At 41.4% G+C, this 18,911-nt stretch overlaps 1 protein-coding gene across 1 annotated transcript in view; it reads left to right on the top strand.

Moving 5' to 3' along the window:
* OGFOD3 (2-oxoglutarate and iron dependent oxygenase domain containing 3) overlaps nucleotides 1-18,911 on the top strand; it is a gene marked incomplete at its 5' end in the record, with an annotated part of 43,222 nt that overhangs the window by 1,293 nt on the left and 23,018 nt on the right. Inside the window, 5 exons of the mRNA XM_084492591.1 lie at nucleotides 699-752; nucleotides 5,935-6,010; nucleotides 6,980-7,022; nucleotides 13,149-13,213; nucleotides 13,837-13,893. Of these exons, the coding sequence (XP_084348717.1) occupies nucleotides 699-752; nucleotides 5,935-6,010; nucleotides 6,980-7,022; nucleotides 13,149-13,213; nucleotides 13,837-13,893 (295 nt within the window). The remainder of the gene's footprint in view (nucleotides 1-698; nucleotides 753-5,934; nucleotides 6,011-6,979; nucleotides 7,023-13,148; nucleotides 13,214-13,836; nucleotides 13,894-18,911) is intronic.

Genomic DNA, 18,911 nt, shown 5'->3' with positions numbered 1-18,911 from the left:
GCGTGAAATCAACTTTTTGCTCATTTGCTTCCAGTACCTTTCTGTGCTCTGCTGATCCCTGTAATAGACTCATGGGTGACTTTGTAAATGTAGTACAGGGCATGAAGTGGAACTAATTTAGGATACTTGTGCATTTAGCGTGTGGTGATAGCACAAATGCCAACTTTTGATATTCTTGAGAGGCGTGATGCTGCCTGCAAAGCACATCTCCTCCATCTTTGGGTCTCCTAGCTGAGCCTGTTTTCTGTTGAACTGGTATTTGTCTCCCCAATATGTGGTTCTTTTGAATGTTGATGCTGGATCTTCTAGAGAAACACAAGATTTTAATCTGACATGATGAAAAGCAGTGATTCTAACTCTGTCTGCAGCTGAAGAGTTGTACTGATACCCTTCTTCAGATCTGTAAGTGTATCTGGATGAACACTGAAGTGGCACTGCTGGCAGAAGGCAGATCAACCCTTGCTTTTTGTCAGCCTACTTGTACGTCTAGCTGTGTGTTGAACTTGATTGGTGAACTATTCCATGTAGAAAAAAATAATCTTTTCTGAGCTAGCTGGTAGCCAAACCTGTTTCCTTATCTGGTTCGTCATGTGGCTGACAAATTGTGTGCTGGCACAAAGCTGGAGGCAGCGTGGAGGCTACAGCAAGCTGCTTGGAGCACAGGATGAACAATTTCCTGTTCTTCTGTTCTTCTACAGGTGCCAATGCTGGTAGGAAATGTTCAAACTGCAGCCTGGATGCGCTGCCCCGAGGTAACTGCCCTGGCACTGTGCAGGTGGCTGGTCCTGGAGCTGCTGGTCACAAGGTTGATAACAAAACAGAAGATGATGCAGAGCCTGGGGTCAGAAAGGCTTTTCCAGTGCTCTTTTGATACCATCTTGGAGATTTCATCTCAAATGTTCTTGAGGCCAAGGAAACGGCTGTCAGGAAGTTGCTAGTAAGAGAGCTTCCTCAGAAGGAGGACTTTCTGGCTTTAAAAACAGGAATACATATGTTGTGTTCTAACTTTCTGCAGTTACTATAAGGAGAAGTGCCTGCTGGCTTTATTTCCATAGTCTCAAGGCCAGGGAAATATGTAGCGTTGCTGCAGATGTGGTACTTCTAACTGAACTGAGGCTGAAACTGTTCTTGTTCTGCTACCAGGGCTTTGGCTTATCAAAATAAATGCCCCAAACCCACAAAACATAATTTCTTCTCTTCTTTGATTTTCTAGAGCAGTGTTCTGAGCTGGAGTCTTGTGGTCGTGGCAGCCTCTGAGTTCTTTTCAGCATGAGGAAGAAAGTTGAAGGATACCTGTGCCAAGGAGGAGGAATGGATGCGTTCTCTGTTCTTGTGGTGTGATGGGGAACAGACTGCAAATGCCAACTTCGGGGCGCAGTGTCTGGCTTTATCTCAAATGACCAATAAAATTGGCATCAAATCCAGGAACGTGATGGAAGCTCTAGGGGCAGGGAGTCGTTTTTGAATGCTTTTGGGCTTTCAAAGTAGATCTTTGCTTGTTTCTCTTTAGCTTATTGTGAGTTTGATTTTGTTTTCTAGCGGATGTTTTTACGTGTGTTCCCCTGCATTATACTTCCAGAAAGAGATCCGTGTTGGTGGTATCAGAAATGTGCGAACATCTGTTGTGTTAGCAGCCTATTGAAGCTGTGCTCAACTTCTCCCGTTTTTTCTCCTGCCTTCTGCTCAGCATCCACCAGGCGGTGGTGAAGAGCCGGCCGAGCCTCGCTGCTCCCTGCTCCACACGGGGGCTGCTGATAACTCGGGAATAAAATGCGCCTTGTGCTTCTCTGCCAAACTGGATTCGTCTGCGGAGCTTCAGTCACTTCGTTGGAAATATCTATTCAGTGATAGATAGAAAGCTTTTAATTCTGTCTTCACTCTGGCTTGAAATCTGCAGCTGCTGGCTCTGTGTTGGAAGGAGGCACGTTGCCATCGTCATTCAGCGTCTGCTGCTCGCAGTAAAGTTTCCACAGCTCAGATGAGCTTTTTGTTTGTGCACCTGTCCCTGCCCCACAGTGAACCAGTCTGAGCTGCGAGTTTGCTTCAATAGACACCAGAATTGGTGCCGCAGAGCAGAGTTCTTATGTCCGTGGTACAGCTCAGCAGTAAACATGCTTCCCAGGAATATAAAATCTGTTGTTTGTCAGTGGCTGAGCACTTCACTGATTGTGTTTGCAGAAGATAGGGTGTTCTGTGAACAGTCTCATCTGTGTTCTGAACCCTGCTGCCAAACCTTGGCTGCCTGAGATATGGTTGAGCACTTAAATCTGACGTGGCTTCTAGTGGGTCTGATGAACCCCTGCACAGTCTCTTGTTTGTGTTGATGTTGTGTCAAGGTACAAAGCAGCTGTGATTGCTGCCCAGAGAAAGCTCTGAGATGCTTTTCCAAAGACTAGATCAACTGATGTGGGAAGCAGAATGTGTGTAGCGGAGGCACCTGGACTGCTGGTGTTACTATGGGAATGTCATCCAAGCAGCCTTTGCCTCTCCTTGTCCCGCTTGGAGCTGGATTGCATTAGTTGAGCATCATGATGGGGCTTTTTCTCTTGAGAATCACCCCAGCCTTGAAAGCAAATGGTGCTTGGGCAAGTATCTCTGCTAAGCAGAGGGCAAAGGTGCTTGGAGTGCTGTATCCCCTTGTTATGGTCTGTGTGCTGAGTGGGAACGGGGTCTGCAGGGAGAATTTGTGCTTTTGTGTGGTTCAGGGTGTGCCTCTTCTACCCTGACTGACAAAATACCACTCTGGGATCCAAAGCTGAGTAAATTATTAGATAAATGAGTGATTTTGTGTGTATGAGGCACAGATTTGCAGAAGCTACAGGATGCTTTGTAGTTCTATACTGAATTTCTCCTGAGTGCAGCTTTTCAGAGTATGCTCTTAACACTTCGGTGCTCTTGTGTGTGGTGGTTTCTTAGAGGACAAAGATGACATGCTAACATTGTTTGTCAACAGGCAGACTCTTTTGGTCTTTCCTTAGCTTACATCAGTGTTTGTGCCTTCCTCTCGGTACCTGACTGACTTTATGCTGGACTAGCTTTTTGTTTTTCTCCTCAGGTCGGAAAAGCTTCAGCTGTCTCTTTCAGAGCACGTTCTGCTTCCACCAGTGGCTTTGTCAGCTTTCTCAGAGCACATAGACGTGTGACAATTGTCTTCTGTAAAGCTGTGGTTTTGCTAAATCTTGGCTCTCTACTACCAGTCTTTCTAAACGGATAAGTCCTGTGTTGTTGCTTGCAGCTGGAAACAGAGCACACGTCTCTTCTGAAACCACAAGTCTTTGCTAGTGCCCTTACTGGAGGGTGTCAATCAAAGAAAACTATTTAGATGGGCTTGCCTTGGATTCTTGAAAACCTCCTTTGCATGTACTTTTTCCTATGTGTCTGTCCTTGAACATGTGCTTTTCGTTATCCCTAAGACATTTTTCTTTGCTTTTCCAGCATTAAAAAGTCCTTTTTGATGACAGAAGGAAGGTCGTTCCCATCCTTTGTCTCTGTACGCTGAGGCAACTTCATTGTTTTTCTGTATTCAGCTTTCTCCTGAACTTCTCCTTTCTTGTTTCTGTATCAGTTGGTTACCTCAGTCCTTTTCAATCCAATCCTTTTTTTTTTTTTTTTTTTTTTTTTTTAAAAAAAAAAAAAGGACAGTTGAAAAATAAAAGATAAATGTGTTTTTCTAAACTTGTGCTTGATAAATGTGTTGACGTCTTTATAGCCGACAGAACCTTAGGTAAATTGTGGAATATATCTGTTACGTGGTTTGTGATTAATCGTAATTATTGGGCAGATCTTTAGTGAGTGGATCGTATGGTTGCTACCTAAACATGTAAATGTTTTCAGTTCTGGGAACCCAAGCTGCTTCCTTTGGGCTGTTTCCGAAGGCATATCAGTAAGGTTAAAATTGGGTGATGGAAGCTGTTACTGCCCTGGCTGTTTCTCCCACTCCTTGGCTGAATATTTGCTAGTGTAGAGGCAGAGATGTCTCTTCCTTCTCAATAAGCTCCTGAGCTGCTTTTCAGCCTGGCATTCAGAAGTGAATAACTGATTTTAATCTGCCACTGCTGTTATGGCACAGCAGCGTAAGATGTGTACCTTTTTATTTTTGGGCAGCCAAGAAATAGCTTGTGGTGTTTGCTGCCTACTACTTGTTGCCATTCAGAACAGCTATGTCCCGTGCTCCAAAGGAATATTGCATTTCCACTGTTGCCATTTTTACTGCAAGGTCTGCAGTGTTTAATTGGTAAGCGTTCAGTTTTTGGAATTACAAGATTGGTAAACACTAGAATTTCCCCAAAACCTGTCTAGCCTTTCTGGTTGCAGAGGGGATGAAGTGTGCCTGAAACAGGTGTAGAGGCTTCCCTTCCCTCCCCTTCCGAACTTAAAACTTAGAGCAACTTTTCCCCCTGTAAAGCCCTGGTGGGTTTTTGTCTGTTGAACTGTGCCTTTGAGGCTGGTACCGCATTGCGAAGTGCTGTTGGCTGACATGCAAAACTACTGTTTCTGCAGAACAGCATGCTTTGATTCTGCTTTTTTATCCTTTTGCTCACAGGGTCAAGAGGAGAGAAGTGATGTGGGGAGCAGTGGTTCTGGTTCAGCCTCTCTACAGCGCTGGGTTCTGTGCTGCTGTTGCGGTATGGATGGTTGGCAGCACAATCTCCAGCATTATTTCAGATTGCACGTTTGCTAGGTTGTCTTCCAATAATTCAGTACGTGCTCCCTGGAATTTGATTCTTGCTTGAGCTGACCTCAGGGAATTGTTGCCGTTAGTCAGAAAGAGCAATGACTTGTCTGGGTTGTAATCCCCCTGGTTTCCTGACCTTCATCTGCTGCTGCATTTTTACTCCAGTGGCTTAGGAGGAAAAACCTCTTTTAGGAGCGTTCAGGGACCCAGTGTTGGCTGCCTGCCCTCATGGTGACAGGCCCAGGAGGGCAATCTGGGTTTGGGACTAACTGAGGTCTGGCAATGATGGATGGGGAGCTGGAGCAAAGCGGGCTGTATGTGTGCACCCAGGGGAAGGGAGGGACATGCTTTGGGTGCCTCAGGGTTCAAACACTGCCTACTGTGGGTGCTTCCAATTTAAACACAAGTCAAATGAGTGATTTTTCTTTTCCTGAGCATGGAAAAATGTCCACACTTTGGCATGTTGTTGTCAGCACTCAGCCTTTTCAGCCACATGTCATCGTCTCACTGCTTCTCTTTCCTTCTGAAGCTCTGGTGAGACTGGAGGGATTTGTGGTGTGCTTAAGGCAGCCAGAACACGTCTGATAAGGCAGGGTGTGCATTCCCGTAAAGCTCTTGTGCTGTGGCAAGATTTCATTCCATCACTCCGTGGTCATTGTTATCATTAGCTGCTTTCGATCAGAGCAGACTGATGCTTTTGACTCGTACAGGTGATTTTTTCCCTTTCCCAGTAGTGCTTTGCCTCTCTCCTTTGTTTTGATGATCAAATAATCTTTGAAGAGGAGTTCGGTTCAGCAGCAGTAAAGTGTGTTGGCAGATGTCAGCAAATGCATTCTTTCAAACTTTTCTGCAACTGTACATCTATAAATGGATCTTCCCCAGAAAAGTGCCAAATGCAGCATCCCAAGGTCTGCAGTGGCTCAGAATTGATCTTAGCAATCCTTCTTGCCTGAAGGCTGGTGGACCAGACTTCCAGTTTTATAAGAAGTTACAAAGAATCATAGAATACCCCGAGTTGGAGGGACCCACAAGGATCATCAAGTCCAACTCCTGGCTTCACACAGGTCTACCCAAAAATTCAGACCGTATGACTGAGAGCATAGTTACGTAGTGTATTCATTGTGTATTCTTCACCCGTAAGTCTTGCTGTTGGCCTTTTTCCACAAGCTTTTAATATCAAAGGTTAGATTTCTCAGCAAGGGATTTTAAGTGATTTTATTGGAAAGATGATAATTTTCTTTCTTCTCTTTGTGTTGCAGGGTGCACTCCCAGGAAATGTGGAAGAGGTGTAACTGATGCAGTAATAACAAGGGAGGAAGCTGAAAGAATCCGTAGGTAATTTTTCTTTTAGTTTTTGAATTGTAATGTGCAGAAGAAGCAGGGCTGTGCTGACGGTGTACCAGTATTTCAGGTGTAGCACAAAGCTCATTAGCTGAAGGAGATAGTTTTAACTGGTTAAAGCATTGAACTTCTATTTTAAAGCCATTTTCCTTTTCTGCTGTAGTGGAGGCTGTTCTCTTTCACACAGAGTCTGCCTAGCTCTGTGGGCATGTGGGTTGTAGAGAATAAAACTAAATGGTGTTCTCTGAATCTCACATTTTTTGAACAATTTCTACTTAGCCTTCTGTTCCAATTGGCCTTTAAAAATGGAATGAACAACATAAATCTCTGTTCAGCTGAGTCGCTTTATGGGTAATGTGCTGGTGCTGACCCTCTGTGAGCACAAAGTGGTGAATTTTAATCAAAGAGTAGGGGGCACTGTCAAATTCTTCAGTTAGAAGTTATCAGCCTCCTTGAGTGTGGTTTGCACTTGGTGATTATGTAAGTGGAATTTCACTGTAACACTCTCTGCTTCAACTGATGTGCAGCTGGCATAGAGCTGTTCTCTGGGCTGGCCCTTTGACTTCAAACTCTGGCTGGACTCTTGTTTTTGATAAAGTATCTTTGCATTATGTAGGTTTATTTGTACTGCCCTGAGGGATCAAGTTCTGTGGTGTTTTTGTTTTGTTTACGTTCAATGTTGCCCAGAATGTACTTGAAAATCAGTGGTTTTGTAGGTGTTGTGGGTGTTTATGGAAGGGGCTACAGGTTCAGAAATGTTCCACAGTGCAGATACTCTGTTTTCATGTCAGGCTGCGTGATTCAGAATTTCAGATAAATGGCGGCTTCTATTTTCAACTCAGTTGGGTTATATCTGATGCATTAAATAACCCTTACTGGGAAGTTGTATGCTGTAAATAATGATATTACAGGACAAAGTAATCAGATTCCAGTTCTCATCTGAGGTTATTGTTTTGCCTGCAGAATAGCAGAGAGAGGACTGTCCTTCGGAGGATCTGATGGAGGGGTGAGCAGTGTCCTGTTACTTTTTACATTCTCTTACTTCCAAGGTGATCTTTGAGATTATAAATGCATTTTGGGAGCTAGAGGAGATAATACAGAATTTTTCCTTCTGCTTAAATATGGGAAAATTGTCTGGAAATTAATTTTCTGTCCTATTAATGCTTTTGCTAACGTTGTAAGTTATGACTTTTTCAGTACTGTTCACACATTTCCTATTATTCAGTTAATATTTCTATGTCCTCTCTTGAACTGGTTTTGTTGGGTGCATCTGGAACCAGTTGCTATAGCTGAACTGCACAAGTTTGATTTTTTTTTTTTTTTTTGAGAAACCAAATCACAGTGGTCCACAGCTATCATGTAAAGATGGGTTTAATGTAATGACAAAAGGCCTCATGTAACATCTTAAGCAGAGTTTTGAATTACATTCTTTAGAAGTGAAAACAACTATTTCTCTTTAACAGGCATATTTCTCTTAATTTTTTCTCCCCCTTTGTTCTCAGGTTGTTTTTGTGTATGAACAGAAACTGTTTTGTATTTGTAAACATAAATGCTTACTAAGGCCTCTGCTGAATTAGGGTATTTAGTACAAGAAAAGGATAAAGATTGGAGTGGAAAAAAGAGACTTTAATGTTTTTGTGACTGCTTAAAAAGATCTGAAAAAAAACACAACTAAGCAACTTCGGTGGTGTTGCCCATCTGAAACAATATCTTTACAATATTTAATGTTCCCTGTTCAATTCAGACAGTGTCTCTTGGATATTTTTTCAGTTCGGTGGTTGCACAGGTTGCCATTCTGCCTGGGTTACTCAACCCGTTGGGACCTCCTGCTTAGCTCCTGTCATTAGCGCTGTCAAGACTGTTTCCTGTCTTGTTCTTTTGGGACCTGCATGTGATTGTCGTTAGACTTCCACAAGGAGGGATTAAGAAGGGCAGTGTGAAACACAGGGACAGGTTCAAGGACTTGGACCACAGAGAGCTGGGGCCAGCAAATTGGGGAAATGTCCAGAGACCTCCTGGAAGAGACCTGAAGGGAGGTGAGCGGCTGCCCAATGCTCAGAGCTGGGCATGGGGTCCTGAGCTGGGTTACTTGGACAATGAGCTGGAATCTCAGCCAAACATACAGCTGTCATCACATCACTCTGGAAGCATAATTTTGTAGTTTTTTAAAGGAGAGGGAAACCAGGGGAAAAAGATTCTTGTAGTAAACTGCTGTTGGTCTCAGAGAAATCTGGGCTGTGATCCAAATCTTCTCACGTTTCTTGTAATGTGGGAATGTGAGAAAGTTACTGCGTGCTGCTACTCCTTAGGGAAAGCTGCAAGAAGAGTTGTGTAGTATTGCATTGAAGGCTCATCCAAAATTGTGGACAGACATCTCAAAGATGCTGAAAACGGGAGCCAAACAGTATTTCTTGGGGCATGTTTAGGACAACCTTTTAAATATGGACTCTTTGTCTAATTTATCATATTTATTTTTTTTTCTTTCATCCCCAGTTCTGTATTTTTCTCTTTCTTACTCAATCTGTGTTCTTGTATTCCCCATGTCATGGAATGAATCTGCTCCTGATAGTGCAGTTTTAGTTCCCAGATCTCATTAAATAATGATTGATGTGTGCTGATAATGTGTAGATGATTTTTTTTTCTTTGCTTAAGCCTTTTATTTTCATATCTGTCATCTACATAGCATACAAAGTGTTTCAAGTCTTAACTTCATCCAGCGACTTTACCCCTTTGCCTCCGAAGCTTCAGTTCTGGTGGATTAGATTTAGCTTGTTGCTTTAAGGTTCTTAGACTTTGGAGCGTTTGGATAATTCTGTCCAATTATGTCTGTTGTTCTAAGACTATTTTTTTCTTAGAACTTCCTTAAATAATTTCTCACATCTGCTCCTTAATTCTTTTTAATTCTTTCTTTAGCCAACTTGCTCTCTACACTATTCCAAGTGGAACATCTTCAGATTTCTACTGGGGTATAGACCACATTTTAATTCTCCCCGATTTCCTCCTAATGCCTTTTAAAGCAGCATTTTGGTCTGTCCTACTTGTGTTTTGAATTCACAGAAGCATCTGTCTAATGTAATAACTTAAAGAGCCAATTTGCAGCTTGCAAATCTGTCGGTTCTCTCCCTTTGTTTGCTACTCTTTCAGCTCCCTTGGAGGACTGAAATGTAGTGCAAACCCTGGTTTCCTTCTCTGTCCTTTTGTGTTGAGGAAGTCCTGGCAAACATCTGAACCATTGAAGTCTCCCAGCAGTCATGCCCCAGTTGTCATGCTGAGCTTTCTTTCCTATCTTCCTTTATAATTGCTCCTAGATTAGTGTGTGTGCAGACACACGCATGCACACTTGTGTGCTAATGCACATGCTGAGGCTAGAAGACCCGCTTGTAATCTAACTTCCAACAAAATACAAACGGGCACCTTCTCCAGTGCTCTACCTCTCCCCTACATAGGTCTCTGTAGCTATAAAATAGCTTTTTCACCACGTTTTCTCTTTCACAGACAGTCATTTGCACTCGTTCTCTTGCTGTTTCTCAACTTTTTTTCCCGTCTTTATAAAGATAATGACCTTTCCTTTTTTTCCCGACCTAGTATTTTCTTGCATGCAGTCCCTGCTTGCGTTGCCAGCTTAGTCATGACTCATTCATTCACATCTTTGTGAGTGCTGCCGTCATAACGCCTCTCCAGTGCAAATAAACTCGACTCATTTACTATCAAAGCTATTGGCATTTAGATAAAGCCTGATGGAGAGGAAAAGAAGAAACAAAGCACCTTGGTGCAGCCAGACAGCTGCAGCCCTCTGCTTCCTGTGTTGCTGCAAAATTGGCAGAGGTAGCTACCTGAAATTCCTTTTTGCAGGGAAAATTACATTTCTTAATGACTGAAGGAAGCGAACAACATATGTAACTGTGATATCAGACAAGGGTGTCTGATGTGGGCCCACGCACAGAATGGTGTTTCTACAGGTAATATCACTCCTTGTTCTGCTTTCAACTCTCCCAGCCAAACTAAAGTCCTCAAAATGCTGTCCCTTCTGAATTTTCCAGGGAGAAGGTACAGCCTCTGCTTGGTATTTATCCTTCCACACACCTCTGCTGAAACCCCAGAGTCTCAATCCTTTTTGCCTCGCCTCCTGGTAGGGGTAGCTGCCAGTTGGTGTGTTGCAGTGCATCTTTCACTTCCCTTTGTTTCTCTTATTGTCTTGCTGGGATTATCTGGACCTTACTGTAGGAAGCTGGGGAGGGACCAGTTGTGCCTACTCTTTACCTAGTGTAAGACATCACGGCCAAATATTGATTTAGTTTCCCAGTAATAAGCTGTGCGTCCAGCACTTTGTATGATGATTGGTTGCATTTGTCTCATAATTAATCAGCCTCTCTCTTAAGAGGCATTACTTGAAGGATGTAACTCTTGTCCCTTTACTCTGGTTCCAATAGAGAAGGGTATTTAAAGGTGTTGCTGTTTCTGAGAGCCTGTGCGTGGCTGCACACAGGAACTACAGGTTTGCTGCTGCCCAGGAAGGGTGGCCATAGAGAGCCTTCATTGTTCTTCCCTCTTCTTAGCTCGTGTGGGTGAGTGTTCCCACAGGAGTGGGGAAGGGTTTGAGCTCTACAGGCTTCCTTGCAGCAAGTGGAAGCAAGTTCTGAAAAATTCTCTTTTGGGCACTTTTTTTTCCCTGTTTTCTTCCAGAGTCTCACCTAAAGCTTTTTAAGGGGTGAAGGTAGAAGTGGAATCACTGTAGCAGTGCAAGTGTAGTTGGCAATCTGTTTCAGTGAAGATCAAAGAAAGGGCCTGTCGTGCTCCTCAAGACAGGGAAATTGATCCTTTTTGCTATATGGTGAGAAATGGTGGCTATTTCCATATCTTTGCTGGATCTGTTTTACAGTGAGAGAGTGGAGAGTATGAGACTAATGATACCTTAAGGTCCAAAGGAACATATGTTGTAGTATTTTTTTTGAAGGAAGTTCATTCTCCTTTCTGTAGGAGCTCTGTAACCATCTCTCAGAAATAGGTGTGTGAATATGTGTGTTTGCATTGTTCCTGCTGTCTTTAGATAAACTTTGTAGAGCTTTCAACTGGGGAGCAGTGACCTGAGCTACTGATGACTGATGAACCCTTATCAGGCAGCTGAACTTGAAGTAATGGTGTTGACAGAAGCTTCCACCAAAGTATTCTTCTGAGTGTGGAAAATGGTGCTGAAAATATTTAATGTGCTGAAATGGCAGAGGCTAAAATAAATGCATTTCAGTTTCTTTCCAAGGTAGTTGTTAAACAAATAGCTCTGTGCTCACATGTAATCAACTCCCCATCTACATTTAGCGTTCAGATGTTTTCCCCTGTCTGAAAGGACCCTGAGGAATATTCGATCATCTCGAGACTTCATTTTCAGTCTTCATCTGGCTTTGTAATGCAGCTATTACATTTTCAGCTGTGAATATCTTCACCTCTTGTGGGAGTTTTGTATTGATCCACTTGGCCATTTTGGATTCTACCACATCACCGTGATCATCTGCAGCTTGAGGAACTGAGAACAAACATGGTTTACTTCTGAAGCTCTAGTAAAGCTTATTACAAGAGCTGCTCTTGAATGAGTGTAAGATGACTTGTTTCTGTAACAGTCTTCTGCAGCCTTTGGAGAACTTCAGTGAGAATGGGAGGTCTGAAAAGCTCATGCTGTGTCCATTTATGTAGCTTGCTACTGTACATATTTTTAAAGGTTCAGGGATAGGTGAAGTGATTTGGGTGCATACATTAAAAGAAGGCTGTCAATATCTCTTTTAAATGGAGACTTTTGTGGAGTTCTGCTATTTCAGTTTAGAAGCTCAAAGCAATTGAGCATACAGTGGTTTTCTTTTGCTCAGATTGTCTTGGTTGTTTTTTCCAAACACGATCCAGACGAGGAGAGAGAAAAGGGCTTTGAGGGCAGGGGTAAATGCACTGCAGCACTGACATGTAAGTGCACTGATGATTTGGGCTGCTTGTTCACCAGCCTGTCTGCTTTTGGGTCAAAATGCAAAGTGGCTTCAAATCAAACCGAGTATTGTGCCAGCCATGCCCAGAAATCCTTTTTACTGGTAAGATGGAGGTTACCATTCTTTCCAGGCAGCTCACCTAATCATACTATTATTGTTTTGATTTTGTTAGAATAATGTGAATGGTATGTGGTGCATCAAGAGATGCCAGATCCCAAGATGAGAGTGCTTTTTCCAGGATATTGTACATCAAAGAGGTCATTCTAATTTTGGTGCCAGTCAGGTTAATTAACTGTTGCTACTTGCTATTTTCAGTGTAGAAAATAAGGCTGCTATTAAGAAGGTATACTTTTAAATACTGTTTAACTGATGGGAAATTAGGCAATAAATATGTCCCTTGCTGTCCACAAAATACATACAAACATGTACTTCATTCAATTCAGGGAAATATTTTAGGGTCTTGAGATGTAGCTCTCTAACATAGCAAATCTGAATACTCATCTTTTAGCTTGGTCTGGAGCTCAACAGAAGTGTTTGGCTTAAATCAAGTGGACAAATTGATTTTTTTCATATATGAAAACCTTTCACTCCCTGGTTTTATTCTACAGCAGTTTAGAAACTGGGAAAAAAAATGGCTCTGCAAGCCTTAGAACCGTAGTTGTTCTCTTAAGCAGACATTTGTGTCTGTATTAAATATGAGGTATACAGGAACTCATGGTGAAGAAGTTTTACTAACAAATGCTGGGCGAGTTAAATATTAGTGCTGTTATTTGAGCACTTCACAAATATTGGAAAATTAGTCATCTTTGTGTGGAAGGGAAATGTCTTCAAGAAGGGATCCAGGAATAAGATGTCTTACCCTTAGTCCCTGGAAGACTGGCAGTTCTGTATGTTGGATTTGAATGTCGGCAATAGTAGTCCTATAGTAGTGCGTTAGCCATATGGTACCTTAATCTTTTGTTAATTTGTAGAACAAACAGAGGGAGGCTTGCAGTTGTAAAGTAAGCATTAATATTTTGGTCCTGAAAGCTAGAAACTAATAGTTTTGTTCAGGAGTGTATGGAGAATGAGAGCCAACTTGGGATATTTCTTGAAGGTCAGTGATAAATAATGATAAAACCTTCTCGCGCTTCTTCCTCTTCTTTAACTTTTGTTTCCTTTCCCAGGCATCAATTTTGGACTTGCATTCCGGAGCTCTTTCAATGGGGAAGCATTTTGTTAATCTGTACAGGTAAAGTCGGGCTGTGACTTGCTGCCATTGTTACCCTACAACTTCAGTACTCTGAGCCTTTTCAGATTTCTCAAGCCTTGTGGACTGGGGTTTTGAATGACCAACTGTAGAATTGGTTAGGTTCATCACAGTTTCCATGGCTAGTTGAAAAGCTTTTGTTGCATGAAAACTGGAAATAATACCTTATGTTGAACTGAGCTCTTTGAAAGATACTATTACCTTTATTTTTAGAGTTCTTGCACCAGCAAATAATATGTTTGGTGGATATTCCCCCCCTACCTTTAAAGTTACAGTCAATAGATTGTCAGCAGTGGAAGAAGTCAAATATCTATACTTGTTTTAAAAAATCTGAATCCATGTGCTTATTTGTGATGTGTGATGGGACATTTTTAATGCCTGGGGAATTCTGTTATCAGTTGCTGTATATTGATCCCTTATCTTTTAATACTTGATCTTTGAGTAATGCTTTGGGAATTTCACACTCAAACATTTGTAGGATTTTTGAGTTGGGTTTTAATACATGGGTTGTGGGTAAAGCACAGATGGGGAGAGAATACAGCTTGGTATGACTCGGGCAGTGTGATTCAGCAATGCCCATTTTAGAATGTTGATTCATTTTTCAGGTACTTTGGGGACAAAATTCAAGACATCTTCACAGAAGAGGATTTTGCATTATATCGGTAAAAAATTTGAATAACTGTAGGATGAACTACAAAACACAACTTGTTTTTTTTTGTAGAGCGTAAGCTGTAATGGGCTTGTCCTATGTGATGGATTCAGAGTTGCAATTGAACTTGCAGCTCTAAGTAGTAATCTCTGAGAATTACGATGTCTTAAATTTAAAGCAGCTGGTGTTATTTCAGTTCCATCACCAATGTCAGACTAATATTGATGGTGTAAATGGACTCTGATGATGGCCTTGCCCCATGTTTCACTTGCAGCCTAAGGGGTTGACGGTTGATGCCCAGTTTTAGCATTTGCCAGTCCTGCAGACCTGCAAGCAAACAGAGATGCTTTTCTGAGTTTTGGTTATTTGCTGGAACGTGTCAGCTGAGATATGAAATACTTTAACTGGTATTTCACATCTGTTATCCAAGAGGTGTTGCATTAGATGATGAAGACAGTCCCATCCTATTATCACTTCAGGAACTTGTTTTTTGGGGGGCAAAGTGTAGCAAAACATTAAAAATGCTAAAGCAGGAAGTGGAAGGACTTCAAATTACTAATGTTCTGGCTTGAAAAGTGGAGCATACTTTCCCCCGATGAAGCCAGAATATGAAGTAGTGCTATAATGTAATAGCTTTGGCATCTGATGCTTTTAGCTTTCTGTAGACCTGCTCATATACTTAACGAAGACAACAAACAAAACGAGCTCCATGTGTCTGAAGGTGTGTTGCCAAAGTTTAGGATCAAGCATTCTTTGTTGACTAGACACAATAAATCTTTAGTTAAGCATTTCAGTTGCTATCTCATAATTTAAAATGTACCTGGCTTGAATATCTTAAAGTCTAAAGTTAATTTTTTTTTTTTCTCTTTTTGTCCTTTTTTCTTGCATTTGTGAAGGAATTTGACCTCCCTCTAGTGGTGGAAGTAGTATGAAGTAGCTAAATGCATTAATGGATAGGTACATGTACATTCCATACACCCAGCATATCTTATTCATTTTATTAGTTATAGTAATTTTGTCTAAAATATTAACCAACTAGAGTTTATTACTTAGCCTAAACATTTTTCAATACCGTTATGTTTAGGGATGACCATTGTTCAAATGTGTTTACTTCTGTCCCACAACTCATCACAAAAATGTGACACTGATTATTACTGAACTTCAAATGCGTAAAGAAAAATAGTCTCTGCCTCACCAAGATAGTGGGGAGTAATGCGAAAATAATAGTCTTTGTGCTGCCTACTGTTCTACAGAAGATCAAGGAATCTGCAGAAATAATACAAGTGTATGGGGAGGTGTTGTCTTACTGCAGATTATTTATGTATTTCACAAGAACAGAAATTCATATGAGTTATGGAAACATCGAATGTTTCTGACCCTTATATTGTGGGGTGAGAGCACTGCTGGGGAACATCAATATTCCATTGGTTTTGCATGCCAATGTAGGGGATGTTTCAGGCTGCTGGATATGAATCCCATACTACGTATATTAAATGCTTTTGTTCGTATTAATGGCAGTGCTTTAACACCGACTGTAGTGCCTTATGTCTTTCATGAATGGTTTTATGCTATTCTTGGGAGCGTTTATCTTCATTACTTTTATTTACCTACCAAGATCTGTTTAAAAATACACTCTTGAGAGATATAACTAGATGTAATTCATGTCTGAGTATTACTGATTGCAATAATAACAAATCTGAGTAGGCATTCTTAGCCAGGAGGCTGGTTTCTAAACTGTCTGTGTCAGAATTATGTTGCTTCAGAATCAATTATGCTTTCTAGGCTGATGCTTTATCCTCCACCTGACAAGCATATTACAGCAATTCCTCTTGTTTCACATAATAGATGCATCTTTATCCAGAAGAGAGACCTTTAAATCTGCGTGCTTGTTTTAAAGGTTGTGACTTCAGCAGAAAATAGCATCATCAAAGATTTATTCCAAAAACTTTATAACTTATTAAGGCACAGACATGGAATGAGCAGAAGGGGAACTAATAGTTCGCTTTCTTCCTTTATTTATTTTGCACATCTGACTTCTGCTGGAGCTTTCTGGATATAGAAGAGCATTGCATTGCCTGCTTCTGCTGCCTTTGGTGCTTTTCACTGGGAACAGTGCATAGACATTGACAGTGGGCTAGGGAAGCTGTGTGGTTTCACAGAGCTTTGTGAGTGTTCCTGTCTCTGTGCTTGAAATCTTGTTTTCCACAGTGCTTTCTTTTTTCTGGCCTGACAGAGATTGTATCTTACAGAAATTTTCATGTGACACTTCTAGTTCTTCTCAGTCCTTGCTTATGTGGCTGCTGGTATGTTAACCTGGCAACTCTGCAATCTAGTGAACATCCTTTCCCTTAGGTTCTGTGTGCCCTAGACTTCTAAGTGCTTTATTGACTAATCTTTTTTTGTTCTTCCTGATTGCTCTGATTGCAAAATAGTTTTTGTACACCACTTTTATACAAGGTGATTATGTTGTTTTTAGTGAGTGGTGTTCTGCTTTTCCCCAAGCCTGGCTGTGCATTTTGATAATCTCCAGTGACTCTGTGAAAATGTTCGATTGCTGCTGACAAGTGTTGCGAGGAGTCAATTTTTTTTTACTTACACTGACTGGATTCGGTACTCACATACTTATCACCATAGCAGAGCTGGTTAGTGCATCCAGTCAGAACCAGGTTAGACCCAAAGCAGCGTGAATGGTAGAACAGCCACAGTGTTTATGAAAATGAATGTTTACATTTTTACTGCACTGGGCTCATTCATTGCTTCCTGGATAGCGCTTTCTCAACTGAAATTTCCTTGGCCTGTTTTGCCTAGGCTGTAGAGAAGAGCTGTAGGCTAAGAAGAGTGACATTATTACCACTTTTGAAAACAACTATATGCAGTATTTGGCATAAACTGGGCACAGAATGAGTTGAAGTACATAGATGCATGTGTTTGGATACATGCTCTGTAGTAGTTTAGGGAAAATGTTGACCTCTAAAAAAGATGTGCCTTTGCCAATACAGCAAAGTAAGCATTTGATTCCCATTTCGTTCCGTGAAGGACACACGAGATACCTTATGGAGTTCGTGTTTGCAATGATAAGTCTGTCAACCTGTTGAGGACTCCTGCGATGGGGTAAATGTGACTGTGTGAAATGAAGGGCAAGCAAAGCTGTCACAAAGCACCCTGCAAACCATATGTTGCACAGCACAGTTAGCTTTGCCTTTGGCACTTAACTTGTAAAAGGATGTTTTTTTTTCATATTTTACTTTAACTACAAGCTCAGATCTCCTTGTCATTAATTGCAATAGGATGATGCAGCGTTTCCAGTCAGATCACCTTCTGCACCTTAATCCCCCACCCCCATTAAGTATTAAGTTTGTTATGTAGCTTTTTAAAACTTAATTTGAATTGCAGCTACTTGTATTTGACAAAGGAAGAACTTCTGCTGGCTATTCACAGGCAATGAGAAAGTCTTCTTTTGCATCTTTTCATTTTTCCTTTTTAGCTTATAGGATCTGTATACTTTTTTTTGTCTCATCCCACATTATTAGAAAGTGAGTATTAAATACCCTACATGTAGAAATAACATCCGTGAGCTGGCTCAACTAGGAATTTCCTGGAGTTTTGCTGTATTTTGAGCAGTATGGTATATACTCAGCAGGAAAAAGCATTTAGACACTCAAAGGTATTGCTGTTTGGAGCTTATTTCCAGTAAATTTTTGCAATAAGGGTTATTTGTTCAAGTATCAGTGGAAATCTGCAGTTTATTCAATACTCGAAGCCAATAGCACATGGGAATAAGAGGCCAGCAGTGTGCTTCCACACCCAGAGACCAGCTACGTGGTTATTGCTAGGTCAACTGAAGGCAGGTGCTTTCACGAGACCAGGATAAAAGCTAAATCTATGCTGTTAAACCTGTCACCTCAACTCCTTCATTACTTGTCTCCCCATTTCCCCTGCCTACTTAATTTATAAACAGGAAACAAGTTGATTTTGAAGCATGTGCTAACTTTTACTTTGCGGCGTGCTTCAACTTTGAGCTTGTTTTCCTCTTCTTCTGATAACCCACTGGCCGGTCCAAACCAGCTAGGCTTTTGGTGGTTGTTTTTGTGTGTCAGGAGACAAAAATGTTGTGTTGAGGAGAGTTTTGTTTCCTGCTTGGTTTTGCAAAACATCCAGTCTTGCCTGAAGCTGTTGCACATCTCAAAGGGAAGTGCGGCTTCAGCGGAGCCTTATAAACACCAGGCAGCAAATCTTAATAGAAAGTGTTTGAAAGTGGGAAAGGAATCAACCTAAAAGAGGAAGCGGTATTGCTTAATGAGCAGTACAAATGCTGGAGATTTAAAGTCGTGTCAGGACTGTGGCACAGCTACTTGCAGATATATTCCAGCTGGCTGATGCTCCTGGCCACCCGGTGTCAGAGCTGAGGAACAGACTACTTTAGTATTTGCGGGTTAGGCTATTAATTCTTCCGTTGGGCTGTTCAAAGCGCCTGATTCCTCCAAATTCATGGTGAAGTGAAATGAGTAGCTATGTCTGATGCTTTTTGGGAAACATAAGGCAGCCTCTGTTGAAGTTCTACTTCTTGGAAGGAGGACAGAAAGATCAGATACCCACAGGCATGAGAGGAAGGACTGGGGACCCACAGATCCTTTCCTGATGTCACTTTTACAACACTGCCATTCTGTAGCTCTCAACTTGAAACCTCAGTTTCTGCATCTGTGTAAATACCTGAAAATCTCATCTCTGAATTTGCTGGTTTTCATAGTTCACAGCTGAAGTAGTTTGAATTGACACATGAAAGCTGTAAGTTTTTTAACTGGTTTTAAAACAGGTTAAAAATCCAAACTGTATGTCTGTTATTGATTATTTTTTGGTGGGGACAAGCTGTGAACAGGATGAGTAATTAAGCCTTTTTTTTTTTTGGTCCTTGTCTTCAAGAGGTGCCTTTCACAGTTCAACACGTAGGTCTGTTTTTTAGTTCTGTCACTTCTTGTCAGTCACTGTTTGAATTCCCCAGAGGAATACTTGGGAAATGGTTTCTTGTAAATT

This window comes from Aythya ferina (assembly GCF_964211825.1).
Source record: "Aythya ferina genome assembly, chromosome: 18".
NCBI classification, from domain to species: Eukaryota; Metazoa; Chordata; class Aves; order Anseriformes; family Anatidae; genus Aythya; species Aythya ferina.
This window is presented reverse-complemented; position numbering and strand designations above follow the sequence as displayed.